Source organism: Nestor notabilis, unplaced genomic scaffold (assembly GCF_000696875.1).
Source record: "Nestor notabilis isolate BGI_N333 unplaced genomic scaffold, ASM69687v1 scaffold8309, whole genome shotgun sequence".
Classification (NCBI taxonomy): Eukaryota; Metazoa; Chordata; class Aves; order Psittaciformes; family Psittacidae; genus Nestor; species Nestor notabilis.
In genome coordinates, this window is record NW_009943194.1 from 19,909 (window position 1) to 33,385 (window position 13,477).

At 38.7% G+C, this 13,477-nt stretch overlaps 1 protein-coding gene across 1 annotated transcript in view; it reads right to left on the bottom strand.

Moving 5' to 3' along the window:
• The window catches only part of CFAP44 (cilia and flagella associated protein 44), a gene marked incomplete at its 3' end in the record, with an annotated part of 30,484 nt that extends 17,084 nt beyond the window's left edge, over positions 1-13,400 (bottom strand). Inside the window, exons 1-12 of the mRNA XM_010021794.1 lie at positions 13,142-13,400; positions 12,443-12,553; positions 10,398-10,456; positions 9,320-9,426; positions 8,135-8,297; positions 7,084-7,186; positions 6,554-6,770; positions 5,458-5,572; positions 4,793-4,957; positions 3,376-3,531; positions 1,890-1,937; positions 710-809 (exon numbers count right to left, since the gene is read on the bottom strand). Coding sequence (XP_010020096.1) covers positions 710-809; positions 1,890-1,937; positions 3,376-3,531; positions 4,793-4,957; positions 5,458-5,572; positions 6,554-6,770; positions 7,084-7,186; positions 8,135-8,297; positions 9,320-9,426; positions 10,398-10,456; positions 12,443-12,553; positions 13,142-13,400 — 1,603 coding nt within the window. The remainder of the gene's footprint in view (positions 1-709; positions 810-1,889; positions 1,938-3,375; positions 3,532-4,792; positions 4,958-5,457; positions 5,573-6,553; positions 6,771-7,083; positions 7,187-8,134; positions 8,298-9,319; positions 9,427-10,397; positions 10,457-12,442; positions 12,554-13,141) is intronic.
• Positions 13,401-13,477: the final 77 nt, after the last annotated feature.

Below are 13,477 nucleotides of genomic sequence, written 5' to 3' on the forward strand. Positions count from 1 at the left end.
TAAATGCCATTTACTCAACAGGTAGGAGTTTGTCTTCAAGCTAGAAGAGCATGGACATTGCACAATACAGACACATGACAAGATACTGCTGACAAGAATTGAGTTAAAGACCTTGTAGCATGTTCTAAGACGTGTAAATAGCACTGTTAATGTTCTAGCCAGTGATGGTTCTTTCAAAGCATGACAAAGTTACCTCTGAGAGGGCTACTTTGCAATATTTATATGTTAAATAAATATGTCTGTGACTGTATGTTAGTTGTTGTTGAGAGCATGATAGCTATTGCATTTTCTAAGAAAGCCACAAATATTACTATTCACAGACTTACACAATGCTACAGATGTATGTAACTCCTTACAAAACAAAAATCCCAACACTTATCGATCCAGACCCTTGAATACAAGTGCTGTTATTCAAACCAAATGTCTCTTCTTGCAAGCCATTCCCTCAGAACAAACAGAATTGACAAAGTTTCCCATTAAAAACTTCTCTTGTTTAAATGCCAGGCTTTTAAAATGAAGCAATCTTAATGAATTATTTTGAAACATTAATGGTTTGTCTTAACTAGATCCCAGGAATAACAATTTTCTGCCAAGTGGCTTTTCAAGAGAAAATACACAACTTCAGTTCAAAACAGAATAGTTCCAAACCAAGTATCATTGCTCTTCAAAAACAATAATTACAGTGGTATGAAAGGAATAGTGTACTTACGGTCAAGAGCAGTGGTAGCCAAAAGGTATGTGATGGGAGAGACACTCATGGCCTCAATCCTTCCAGAGTGAAAGGTAAACATGCACTCTGGATCTTGGGTCTGCAGTGCAAAAGAGAAGAACAGAAATTCTGTTACTTTCTGGAGCTGGTATCACCAGCTATAGTATTACCAGGTATACCTGCAGCAAACCTGGAAAATCTAGGCAGGTACTGTTTGTGTGAACAAAATTTGGCATGTATAAGGTACCTATATGCAATTCCTGTTTGCCTTTTTTTTTTTTTTAGTGTTCATAAGAAGATTATGAGAAAAATTAGTGTAGGAACTTTAAGTTAATTTAAAATTTCATCATTTTATATGTGAAAATAAAGGAGAATGCCTTTCATTAAGAGGTTGCAGGCTCAGAATTAGTATCTTTAACAAAGAATTGTTGCTCTGAACACAAAAAAAAATGCTCTCAAGCCTAGGACTTATGCTGTGTGGGAAATAATTTTATCATTCAAGGAATTCTAGGTTTTGCTATGGCAGTTTTACTTTAGTTTTTATAGTATGGTTTGTAAATCTTTTATGTATCATGAAATTCTTGGAACATAATTTTACCTGTTGTCACAGAACTTTATTCCACTCAAAGGGATTGTTCCCATTTATTTTGTTCGAGTGCAAAAATTAAATGCCCCCATTTTAACCAAGTCATCTATTTCTCCTTCAAAAACATCTCCTGCAGTAACACTAATAACCAGTAGGGTAAATATGTGAAGTGCATTTAATCTTCCTGGGTTTCTTAGTTCTTTATGTCATTTAGAGACAATAGTAAGGATTGTTTCAAACACCTATCTAGATAGGATATATAAATATTCTTTGAACTCATTTTCTGCATCCATGCAACTTTTATGACCAGTTTATGAGAATAACTCCTTTGAAGTAACTTCAATTTGGCAGCCAAAGTTTCAGGAATCAAAACTCAAATTATTTTTTATAATCCTGCACAATCATTATCATAAATAACATTATGAAAATACATTTTTAAGGGAAAAAAAGAATCTGTTTCAATGCTAACATTTTTAACTGTGTAGCTTCATAAAACACAAACTTCACTGCAGATGCATCCATATAGTTACAGGAAGTTACTGCAAGGGAATTGAAGAAATCAAAAGAAAGGAAAAAAAATACCACCAAGCTTACCATATTCGAAAAAGTCAGATCCAGCTTCCAGATTGCTCCATTGGTATCCTGAAGAAGAAAAATCAAAACATATAACTTGGATATTTTCAAACTCATTTTGGAAATAAAACTGCCCACAGCAACTTCTTAAAAAGTCTGTGAAACTGAAATGACTGAATGTTATGATGTTGGTCCTATCCATCAATCCAGGATAACAGAACTTGGACAATACCTTTTGACATTATAGAATCATAGAATAGTTTGGGTTGGAAGGGACCTTCAAAGATCATCTAGTCCAACCTCCCTGCAATGAGCAGCGACATCTCTAACCAGGCCAGGTTGCCTAGAACCACATCCAGCCTTGAATGGCCTTGAATGTCTCCAGGGATGGCGCATCCACCACCTCTCTGGGCAGCCTGTGACAGGGTTTCACCACCCTCACAGTAAAGAATTTTTTCCTCACACCCAGTCTGAATCTCCCCTCTTTTAGTTTAAAACTCCTTGTCCTATCACAACAGGCCCTGCTAAAAAGTCTCTCCCCATCTTTCTCATAGGCCCCTTTTAAGAACTGAAAGGCTGCAATAAGGTCTCTCTGGAGCCTTCTCTTCTCCAGGCTGAACTACCCCAACTCTTTCAGCTGTTCCTTATGGGAGAGGTGGTGCATCCATTGGATCATTTTGTGGCCCTCCTATTCTTACGTAGTTCTGGCTCTGAAAGCCAGAGTCTCACTTGTTACTATACACTAAAAATATATCACAGTATAGCACAGTTCAGTTAAAAGGGACCTACAACAATCACCTAGTCCAATTCCCTAACCACTTCAAGGCTGACCAAAAGTTAAAGCATTTTATTAAAGACATTGTCCAAATGCCTCTTAAGCACTAACAGGCATGAGGCATAAACCACCTCTCTAACTCCTTGTCCTATCACAACAGGCCCTGCTAAAAAGTCTCTCCCCATCTTTCTCATAGGCCCCTTTTAAGAACTGAAAGGCTGCAATAAGGTCTCTCTGGAGCCTTCTCTTCTCCAGGCTGAACTACCCCAACTCTTTCAGCTGTTCCTTATGGGAGAGGTGGTGCATCCATTGGATCATTTTGTGGCCCTCCTATTCTTACGTAGTTCTGGCTCTGAAAGCCAGAGTCTCACTTGTTACTATACACTAAAAATATATCACAGTATAGCACAGTTCAGTTAAAAGGGACCTACAACAATCACCTAGTCCAATTCCCTAACCACTTCAAGGCTGACCAAAAGTTAAAGCATTTTATTAAAGACATTGTCCAAATGCCTCTTAAGCACTAACAGGCATGAGGCATAAACCACCTCTCTAGGAAGCCTGTTCAAGCATTGGAAAGAAGAAAAGAAAAACAAAATATATATTCAGAAGAAGATTGAACTCTAACAAAGAGAAACATACTGATTTGTAATGGACTCCTGCTGTTACTTAACATCACTTCCCTCATTCTATGTTTCTCCACAAAGATGTATGTACTCGAACGTATCTTACCTGAGCATACCAAAAGGCCTGTCCAGAGTCATAAATTTTTGACATGAAACTCAGGCTGACATTCTTGCCAACATGAAGTTCATTCATAGGCTCCACCTCCAGTAACCCTGTGTCATCCACAGAATCAGCAGCATCTATTATCTCAAAGTTCCACAGCTTCATGGCATTGGAAGCATAAAGAAACCACAAAATAAATGGGTTTTTATAAGGCCATGTTATATTTTCATACAAAACTAATATGGAAATTCAAAATTATAAGAAACCAGGGGAGTATAGATTCTACAGGTAGAGTATGAAACCTGCCATCTCTGCCTCACTGCTCTGAATGTAACCTGTAACAGTGACAACCAACTACTATCTAATACATTTGGGTGCAATGCAAAGTAGACATAAAAGTTCTTCACCCAACTCTGAAACAACAGGAGCTGAAATTCAGCCCTGGCACTAGCAGAGCTATACATGGCAGCCTCAGAACTACAGAGAACAAATGGTACCTGCCTGCCCTCAGCTCTGCTCATACTGAAGCAGTACAGAAGAAAGAATGGGTAATCTAACACATTCATGTTCTGCCCTGCGGGATAAGGACAAGACACCAGTTGGCAACCTTATAACCAAGTGAATTTTCCTAATGGAATTACTATCAATTTATAAAACACAACAACAAAAAATCCAGGGTGTTTGAAACCCTCCACTGTCTATAACAGTCAGCTTCCCATTCATTTTCTAGTTTTTTTCACACATCAGCAGAAGACACATCATGTCTTCCTTTAAAAAGCAAGCAAACAAGACTGTAAAATCCTTGATAATTGACAGATGAGAGCAGAATCTGGTGGCATGGATAAGGAAAACTTTTTGACCTTAATTTACAGAATTATATTTGAAATTCAGGATGCTTTTTTATTTTAATTGTTCCTCTATTTCAGTATATGTATACCTCTGAGATGCTAGTTAATTTCTATGTCATTTTAGTATTAATAATCTAGCTTTCAAATATGTAGAAAATCAATTTCAAATAATCCTGTAGTTTATCCTTTGAAATAATACAAAATGTGTTAATATGCCTGAAAATTATAAAGATTATCCAAAACTACACATGAAAAAAATGTCAGAATGCAGGAAACCTTTGGTTTTGTCATAAAACCAAAGCTGTTAGAGAATCACTGAAAACTATTTTGATTTACTAGAGTAAAAGGTGACTTACTACTATTAAACAGAGAATGTTGCATGAACACTCTTCAATTCAAACATATACACTGTGATGATGCGATCTTACTCTGTTTGTTCTACAAATTCATTCTCAGAAAGAAACCACACAGCAAAATTGCCTCCACAAATAAGCCTTTGTAAAGAAAACATGTAACATTTACCTGCTGACCACAATTTGCACACCCAAAGGCAAAACAGAAGAAAAACTCACCCGAATGTAGCCATCTTTTCCAACAGTGAAAAGTTCTCCTTCCTCCAGAATTAACTGGCTGACAGGGCCACTGTGACAGGGCTTTTGTTCACCTCGACAGAGCTCTACTTTAATGAGGCCTCCTTCCCAAAGCAGCAAGTTGCCCCACTCAGTCCCTGAGATAACCTTCAATGCAAATGAAGATAAGCATATGAACACCTGCGCTTAACCATGCAGAAATACTGGCAAAAATCTGGTTAACATTTGCAGCTTCCTTCCATGAAAGCATTAAATTGATAGCAATGTATAGATATTTGCAAGAGAAGACGTAAGGGATGAGAAGATTCATCTTTTTAGTAATGTGACATAATTTACATGGTTAAAGATTAGGGCTAATAGTCCTTGTATTTCTTTACACTAATGTTTTCACTACCCCATTAGAGGACCCTCAGCTATAAACCAGAGATCTTTTGCCTGGGCATTACAGTACTAACCATACTTCTCAATTATTACAAAGCAAGCCAGGGATTTGGCAAATGAATGTCGAGATTAGCTTATCAGAGCAGTGCATTGAGACTGTAACTCAAATCACTTTGAAGCAAGTAGTAACTCTCCAACTCACTCAGTAGACTTTATATCAAAACCTGAGAGGAAACATAAAATCAATTAAACTTTTTCTTATTTACCTTCCCATCAGGCAGCTCCACATAACCTATAATGTCAGACACCGCTGTTTTTCCAAACCTGCCCAAAGCTCCTTGTAACTTGAGACCGGTGAATGTGAGAGCCATCTTCCAGAACCTGAGTATATAAAAAACATCCCTCTCTGACACAAGATCTCCTAAACACACTCTTCGGTCCCTCTCTGACATTGTAATAATTTTACCAGGGATGATGCCTCTGAGGTAAGAGCTGCTCATTTACTATTCTTTTCACAAGGGACCTTGGGATTTTCTTTTGAAAATGAGATTTGTAAGTAGTTACAAGCTTTGTAACTACCCAAACATTTCCCTATACTACTCCTATGGTACTCTATTTCAGACTCACCTTGCAACCAGACTACTGAGCAAATCTCAGATTTTGACTGGATTCCTCTGTTAAAATTCAAAGAAACGCTAGATGTGCTATAATTTTAAAGGTATAATTTAATCTATTTTAGATGTTTCATCTATTACAATAGCATCCAAGTCATATCTTAAGTCTCTGCGGTGTTAACTCTAAACACTGGATAATTACAGAATACAGAACTAATCTGTGTCCCAAATTGATTAAAATTGTGGTTTCTTTTTTATCACAAAAGGATCCATGAATGTATAGAAGCATATCTTTTGTGAGGCTTTCTTGCAGGCTTTTGGTGGTATCAGATTGTTTCTGATCTATGACTTGGCAACCAGTTCCAATGGGTGCCCAAACAGCAGATGAGTTCAAGAAATCAAAGGTAGAAAGCCCAGAAGGCACAGGCAGAATATGCTATGTTACCAGCTAAAAGACATGTATATATAATATATCTTGTATTAATTCTCTCCAGTGATTGTTGAAATTACAAGAATGGAGCTAGTGGTACCCTCACTCAACATCATGCATCATCCTTTTTGGACAGCAAAGTTGTTAAAAGACTTGGCTGACAAGCTGAAGGACTTGAACTTTCTCATTTCTGTAATTGTAATGGCCAGTCAGCATTCCTCATTGGTCTGTGTTTGCTAATGATACATTCTTATTAGTCATCTTGTACTTATTATGACTTCAGAGGTGACATGTATTAATCCTAATCAGTAAACCTACCTGATGTGTCCTATTCCACATGTAGTCAGTTGTTCTTCATTATCAGCAGAAAATGTGACCTTGTAAACATCCTGTGAAAAAGCTTTTGACCTCAACACAATCTTTTCTTGTTTCCAGTCCCATATAGTCAGCATGTAGTCAGGGCTGCTCCCAACACTGGCCAGCAAAGTGCCATCATGTTTGAAATCACCAAAAACATAGGCTTCCTCTGTTCCATCTGAAAAACCACACAAGCCCCAATATGCACACGGAAAAGAAGGGAAAACAGCAGGAAAATCTATTTAGAAGGAGATCAAGTTTCACTGCCATTTTTTTTTTTTCAGTAGGTAATAGCTCTCAGCTGGCTATTTCCACTAAATAAGAGTTTCCTCCCATGCAGTAGTGAAAACGCTTGAAACCATTGTTTTCTATTTTGCTGTGAAGGATCAAAAGGCTGTATTTCCTTCCAAACTTACAGTGACTCACTACTCCATCTGCTGGGATCGACAAACAACGGCACATTTGTGTAAAACAAAAATACAACTTTTTACCTCGCAGTATTCTGTAGGGCCTCAGTGAAGGATAATCGTAGATGATGAGGTTTGGCTTCCTTCCTTTTTCTCCTACTGCAAAGTACTGCTTAGTAGGGTGTGCCTTGAAAAAGCAAAAATCCCATTGCACACTGTAAAGACACCTTTTGTCTCTATCCTGCTAATTATTGAGTAATTTCGTTTACTTACTCATTAGTCAAAAGATTCCCACAAATACTAGGTTGCATTTTTCTGTGTGTTTATTCTGAACTGCCAATCTATTGCTCAATATCAGAATGAAGCCACTATGCACACAAAATGGTAAAACTGTTATGCACACAGTATATTGCACTTACAGTGTAGAACCATGGCAAACTGAAATAATTTGCTTTGTTATGCATTCTTTAAATATTCCTACCTCGCTCAACCACTAGCTGATCTTTCCATAAAAGCCTTTGCATCAGCAGCCATCTACTTCAGCAGACAGCTGCAGAAGAGCCATCCTGAATTACACTGTTCTGAAGACATAAAGATGTACTGTAATTCCCTAGAAAAGGGTGCTTACAATGGAGCACAACAGTCCGAGGCTGGTATTCTGCAAGCTTTGCTGATATGGAATAGAACTGAGAGATGGCAGAGTCATTCACAGGGTAAGGTGCTTCAAACTCAGAGGTAGCATTTGAGAGTCCAAGCTTTTCGTAAGGGTTTACTAGAGTGAAACCAGATACTTCTTCTCTTCATTTGTCTAGGAACTAGAGTGTCTAAATTTTAATTGCAAGCAAAGCTCTATACTAGTACCAGCTGTGACTAGGACAGCTGAAGAGTTAAAAAAAAAAAAAGTCTTTTAAGGTACCTGATCTTGGGACTGAGGTATATAGATTATTTGTCCCCTGCCAATTATATTGATGGGATGAGTAGCCCACATTGCATGGTCCACACGTTCCTTTAATCACTACTATACTTTCTTATGTATATACACATGCAGTTGTAGAAATCTCCCACTAAGCAACCAAGTGAACGTTTTGTTTCTAGAAAGTGATTAACGTCCTAAAACAAGAAACAAAAGCCATACTGTAATAAAGCCAATTCCACCACCACCACTGCTCCGGACATAACGATGAGATTTAGTTTTCAGGTCCAGGAGTACCACATGGTTGCCTGCTATATACAGCAGTGTTTGGCTATCCATCATCAGCAGGTTTGCCCTTCTGGTGCAGTCATATCCAAAAGAATATCTGGAACAGTTCAATAAGGAAAAGATTTGACACTGGCTTTCTAGAAAAGTTTACTAAGTGGATAGAAATGCTTAAACCAAAACCGAAACAGGACTACTGAAACCAGTGACTAAGAGCCTGATGGCAGGAGATAGTTTTGTTCAGTATACAGCAAGGGTAAAACATGTCAAGATTCTGTAACTGAGGGAAAAGCACAAGTGAAGACTTTCTAAAGCTCGTATTGCATCCTATCATCTCCACACAAGGCACACCGCTTGTCTCTGCTGGATCCTTTGGGGCTGCTAGGAATTCATATTTTATCAGTGTTCTCATTTACAAAATGTAAGAGATGTGCATCAGAGTACTAGGAACTGTTCTACAGACAAGAGATCAAACCAAGGAAGTGCTCAAGCTCAGTTCTTTTATGTTTACAGGCAGATGTAGAGAAGGGAAAATTCAGTCTTCAATAGCAACTTGACTGTGTCTGCAGAGAAAACCACCCGCACATCTGAAAGTCACATGTCATATCCTACTTGAGCATACCTAGCGCAGGACTTACTGTAGCTCTTAATTGATGGGCATAACTTCCTCCATTCTACCAGTTTAGATCTTCTGAGCACCAGGCTACAAATCTACCTGGTTTCTTCCCCACTTCTCCCTTAGCAGTACTGTGAGGAATTCTGAAGTACATGGCTGCTCTTCTCTGCCCTTGCTTCAGCTTCTTGAGAAACACCAGTATGGCTACACAGAAATGAGGAACTTTGCAGGGGATATTCTTCCACTAGTCTTCTGCCCGTGATCTGGTTCTACAAGAGTACTTATGACAGTAAGCATTATGCTCAGAATAAATGTTTACGAGGTCAAGAAAACATTTAAGATTAAATTCACCCAGAACCATAACTGCTCAGGTTCTTATCTATGTCTCAACCAAAGGTGTCCCACTAATGCCACACAGGCCACTCCAAATTAGACAAGTATAATTTTAAGAACATATATTACGTATCCTTAGCTTTAAATCTGCAGAGCCTCAACAGAAAGGATACTTAAGAGTAAGAAGGTTAATGGGTATCCCAGAGTCTTCAGTGACCAATGGCCGCGAACATATATCTTCATAATTATAGAAGAAAGTTTCTGAGATTTTCTTTTCTACCTGTTCAGGTTTTTTTTGTGCCTCCGAGGGCTCTTCGAAATCACCTTCTGCATCTCAGAAGTGGGAACATAACAGAAATTTATATTCAACATAAATTTTAGGCTCCTTGCTGATATTTGCACCTAACTGCAAAAAGGCAGGATTCACACATTCCTTGCCTCCTTCAACAGAGTAGTAGGCACAACATAGCTCAAAACACGGGAAAACGTCTGAGCAACAACTTGTCCTGGAGCAGTCTGTAACAAGTGTTCCCTCAGGCTTTTACAAACTTTACTGTGAATATTCAAAAGTGAAGAATTCAAAGAAGAAAATATTTGAGACTGTTTTAAAAACACTGATTGTAAAACTCAAGACTTCCCGAAGTACTTCAGTACACCTTTGCTTGGTGTTTAGGTCTCAGCTTTAGAAACCAAATAAAGTTTAAAGTGTCTATTTCTAGTAGCTATTGAATACATATCATTATACAAAACAATTAGGAAAAATTATAAAAAATGCACATACAACAGACCGCCAGAAGACACTACTGTCCTCAAAAAGGCATATTGCTAACACATGACCCAGTGCAGTTCTCCACCGGACTGCAATGCAGAATACAGTCAACCTGACTTCCAACTAGTCACAGGCACTTGTTAAAAGCACTTTTCAGTCTGATACCTCAGATCAAATGCCCATTCCCTATTTCAAAAGCTTTTCACCTTGTCTTGATTTCTTTTTTTGCTCCTAGGCATTCTATGAAAAAGAACCAAAGGGGTCATGGAAAAGAGCAAAAGTACACAAGGTAAGCCAACTAAAAGGGAGCAGAGAAACTCAATTACTGTACCTTGAGGCACTGGTCTGAGATGCTGTTCATAACAATAACAGTGAAAAAATGAAAACTAGAAAGTAATGGGGTTTTTAAGTTTGCTCCATCGTCTCCTCAGTGGAAAGCAGTACTCACCAACACTCCCATGGTCTGATTCCACTTGCTCCACTTCTTCCTTTTCTTCCTCTGCAGCTGGGGATTCCTCTGGAACACTTGTTTTGTTTTCTTCTGCAAAGGACAATTGGGATCACTCTCTTAGGTATGAATTCTTTTGACTAATTTGCTCATACATGCTAAGCAGTAATTTTAAAAACTGCTTTAAAATTTTGTCCAACACGGGACTTCCTGCTGTTTAGCATTAAGTGTAGGGAGAAGTTTGCTTTCAAGAAGATCCCGTAATTTAAAATGGGGGAAGGAAAGAAACACTTCCTATAAGAGGAAAAAAAGTATAATAGGAAGATTAAAAAAATGCTGAAAGTAATGTGCCAATATAAGCATCAAAAAATCCTTTCAAAGCTCCAAAGGAGACTCACAGTGGATTTTACTACCTATGATATCTAGATTTACTGTGTTACATGACATGCAGAACATCTGAAAGAGATGTTGGACAGGCACTTCAAGATGAAAAAGGTGTTAAAGAGAAGTACAGGTCACCTCAGAATGGAGAAATGTGTTCATTTGGGCATGTTCTTTCAGTTATTTCAAAACTAAGATGTTTCTTGTCATTTTTGCTGCCACACAGAATCCTTATATATAAAAGCTTCTCAAAAATTCTCAGTGAATTTGGACATTAAGATATTTCTCATCTCTGACAATTGTCTCATTTATTCAAAATACAGGATAATTAAATCAAACAGATGTTTATTTGCTGAGATGTAAACAAATTCACTAAGACGACACCACCTTCTTTGTATTTTGCCATCCTACATTTTTCCTCTATCCAGAAAAAAAATGAAAGTGTTAAAACGTCCAAGTTCCCTAAATGCAATGCTTGCCTTCATAAACCCTGTGACTGACACTTTAACTACATAAAATGCATCAAATTATGATCAAAATGGGACCTACAGTTTTACTTCAGAAACTGAACACAGAATCATAGATTCATAGAATGGTTTGTGTTGAAAGGGACCTTAAAGGTCATCTAGTTCCAACCCCCTGCCATGGGCACTACAGCAGGTTGCTCCAAGTCCCACAGTGAAGAATTTCTTCCTAATATCTAATCTAAATCTACTCCATAAGATATATTAACTGATAACTATGTTTTAAACTGTCTGTCCCACCATTAACTGTGTGACTGTGCTTAAAAGACACCACCTATCTCACCTCAGCTTTTACATATACAGGAAAGTGATAATCAATTTTGTCCAGTAATTCAGAATATGTAGAAATAGGAAATTGATGCTGCAGAATATAACTGTATCACTATTAGTACCAGTTATAAGCAAGAGAGTAAAAAATCATCTCTACACTGTGCTACTCCTGCAGGATTTCATTTTCTGGTTCACTCTAAAACGTGCAATTTTTTGTGGGAAAGCTTTGACCACTGGTGGGCTTTGAAAAAAGAAGTCACTTATTCTTTAGTTCAGGAGAAATTGTCTTATGTGTTACTGCTCTACTTGTCTTTATTTCACATGAAGGAACTAATTTCACCTCAGACTTTGTTTTGCTTTCTTGCTTCCAATCCTGACCCCCTTAGCACCGTACTACGAGCCTTATGAGCTACTCTATGCTATCTTTCTGGCCTGAGGTTAGCACTGCCCTAACGTAACGACTGCAAGGTTTGGCTATCATGAGGGGTGTCTGCCATGAGGAATTACATACTAATCATCTATTCCAAGCTGTGGCATCTTCTTCAAGTTTAACTTTGCTTTGGATGTGTTGGGTTTCTTCCCATCTGCCAAGTTCTGCTCGTTTAACTCATCTTCAGATACAGTCCCCAGATAGAATCCTTTCAAATACAACAGTTAAATTTTTCTGAGTCTTCCTTTTCTTTATGAAAAACAGCATGCCCTTTAACAACTCTCTCAGCATTGTTTTTAGCCTTCAGACGACATCAGAGAGCACCAGCAGTTTACTGGGCTGCAGATGACAGCAACATGTGCAAGCAGCAGAGTATTGCATTCCAAAAAAATTTAAAGTCTTTTAGTGCTTCTATACACAAAGCAGAATATCCAAGTGTAAATCGGGCACAGCTATCCAGTGCTGTCTGTGTACCATTATCAGTCAGCATTACAACAAAATTGGTATTAAAAGTCAGTCTTAGGCAATCAATCCCAAGGAAGAATTTCTTTGTACTAGAGCATATTGCTGACTCTCTTAAAATAGCTAGAAGATTTGAGAGCAAGGAGAACAACAGAAGATATCAATTTTCACAGCAGTTAAGTATATAAAATATTTACTAGTCAGGGACTGAAACAGCAAATATAAAGCTACAACGCAGGGTCTAGACATACAATCTTTATTAGAGCTCCATTGTCTCTTTTTTTCACCTAATCAGAGAAAAGGCATGAGCAGGAGAGCCCTGCTTAGAACCTGAACCTAATTTCCAACCTTACACCAAAAGTAGTCCTCTGTGTGATCCTGATGCCCTAGCTCTGTCCCATGCAAGCAAAAGTTTCAAGTCTCTCAAAGTCTGCCTTGTGAATAAGAGTTACTAAGTTTTTATTGAGCAGAAACTGGAACAGATGACATCACCACAGTTACTTATTAACTTACAGTGTAAAGGAAAATTGTAAAAACGAACATGAGAACACTGCCACAGTATCAAGAATGATAGAATCAACTGTCTCACACATGGTAAAGCAAAAACAAACCCCACATTTCAAATGAAGTACAGGGTGGTCTATCTCAGCTGCAGAACATTCATTCCTCTTTCACTTTTCCGAAGCTGAGCAGTATTCTTTTATTCTCTACATGAGCGTAAAGGCTTTTCTTTCCCAAAAGCGTCCGTGTAGGAAGACTGGTCCCACACAAACTCCAGCACACTGCCCTCACACAGGGGTGCAGTCCCAGCACTGCCTCTTCCAAGGCCGCCATCCAGCTGAACACCAGGAAAAGGCCACAGCGAGGCCGAAGCCCCCCATGAGACTTTTGTGGGGGACAGGAAAGGGGCAAACGGGGGACACCTGGAACTCCGCAGAGGGAGCAGCGGAGGGACCCTCTGAGGGGCCATGGTGAGGGTGCCACAGAGGGGACCCGCGGGGCGCAGGGAGGAGGTGCGCCGGTGCGGGGGACAGGTGCACAGGACGC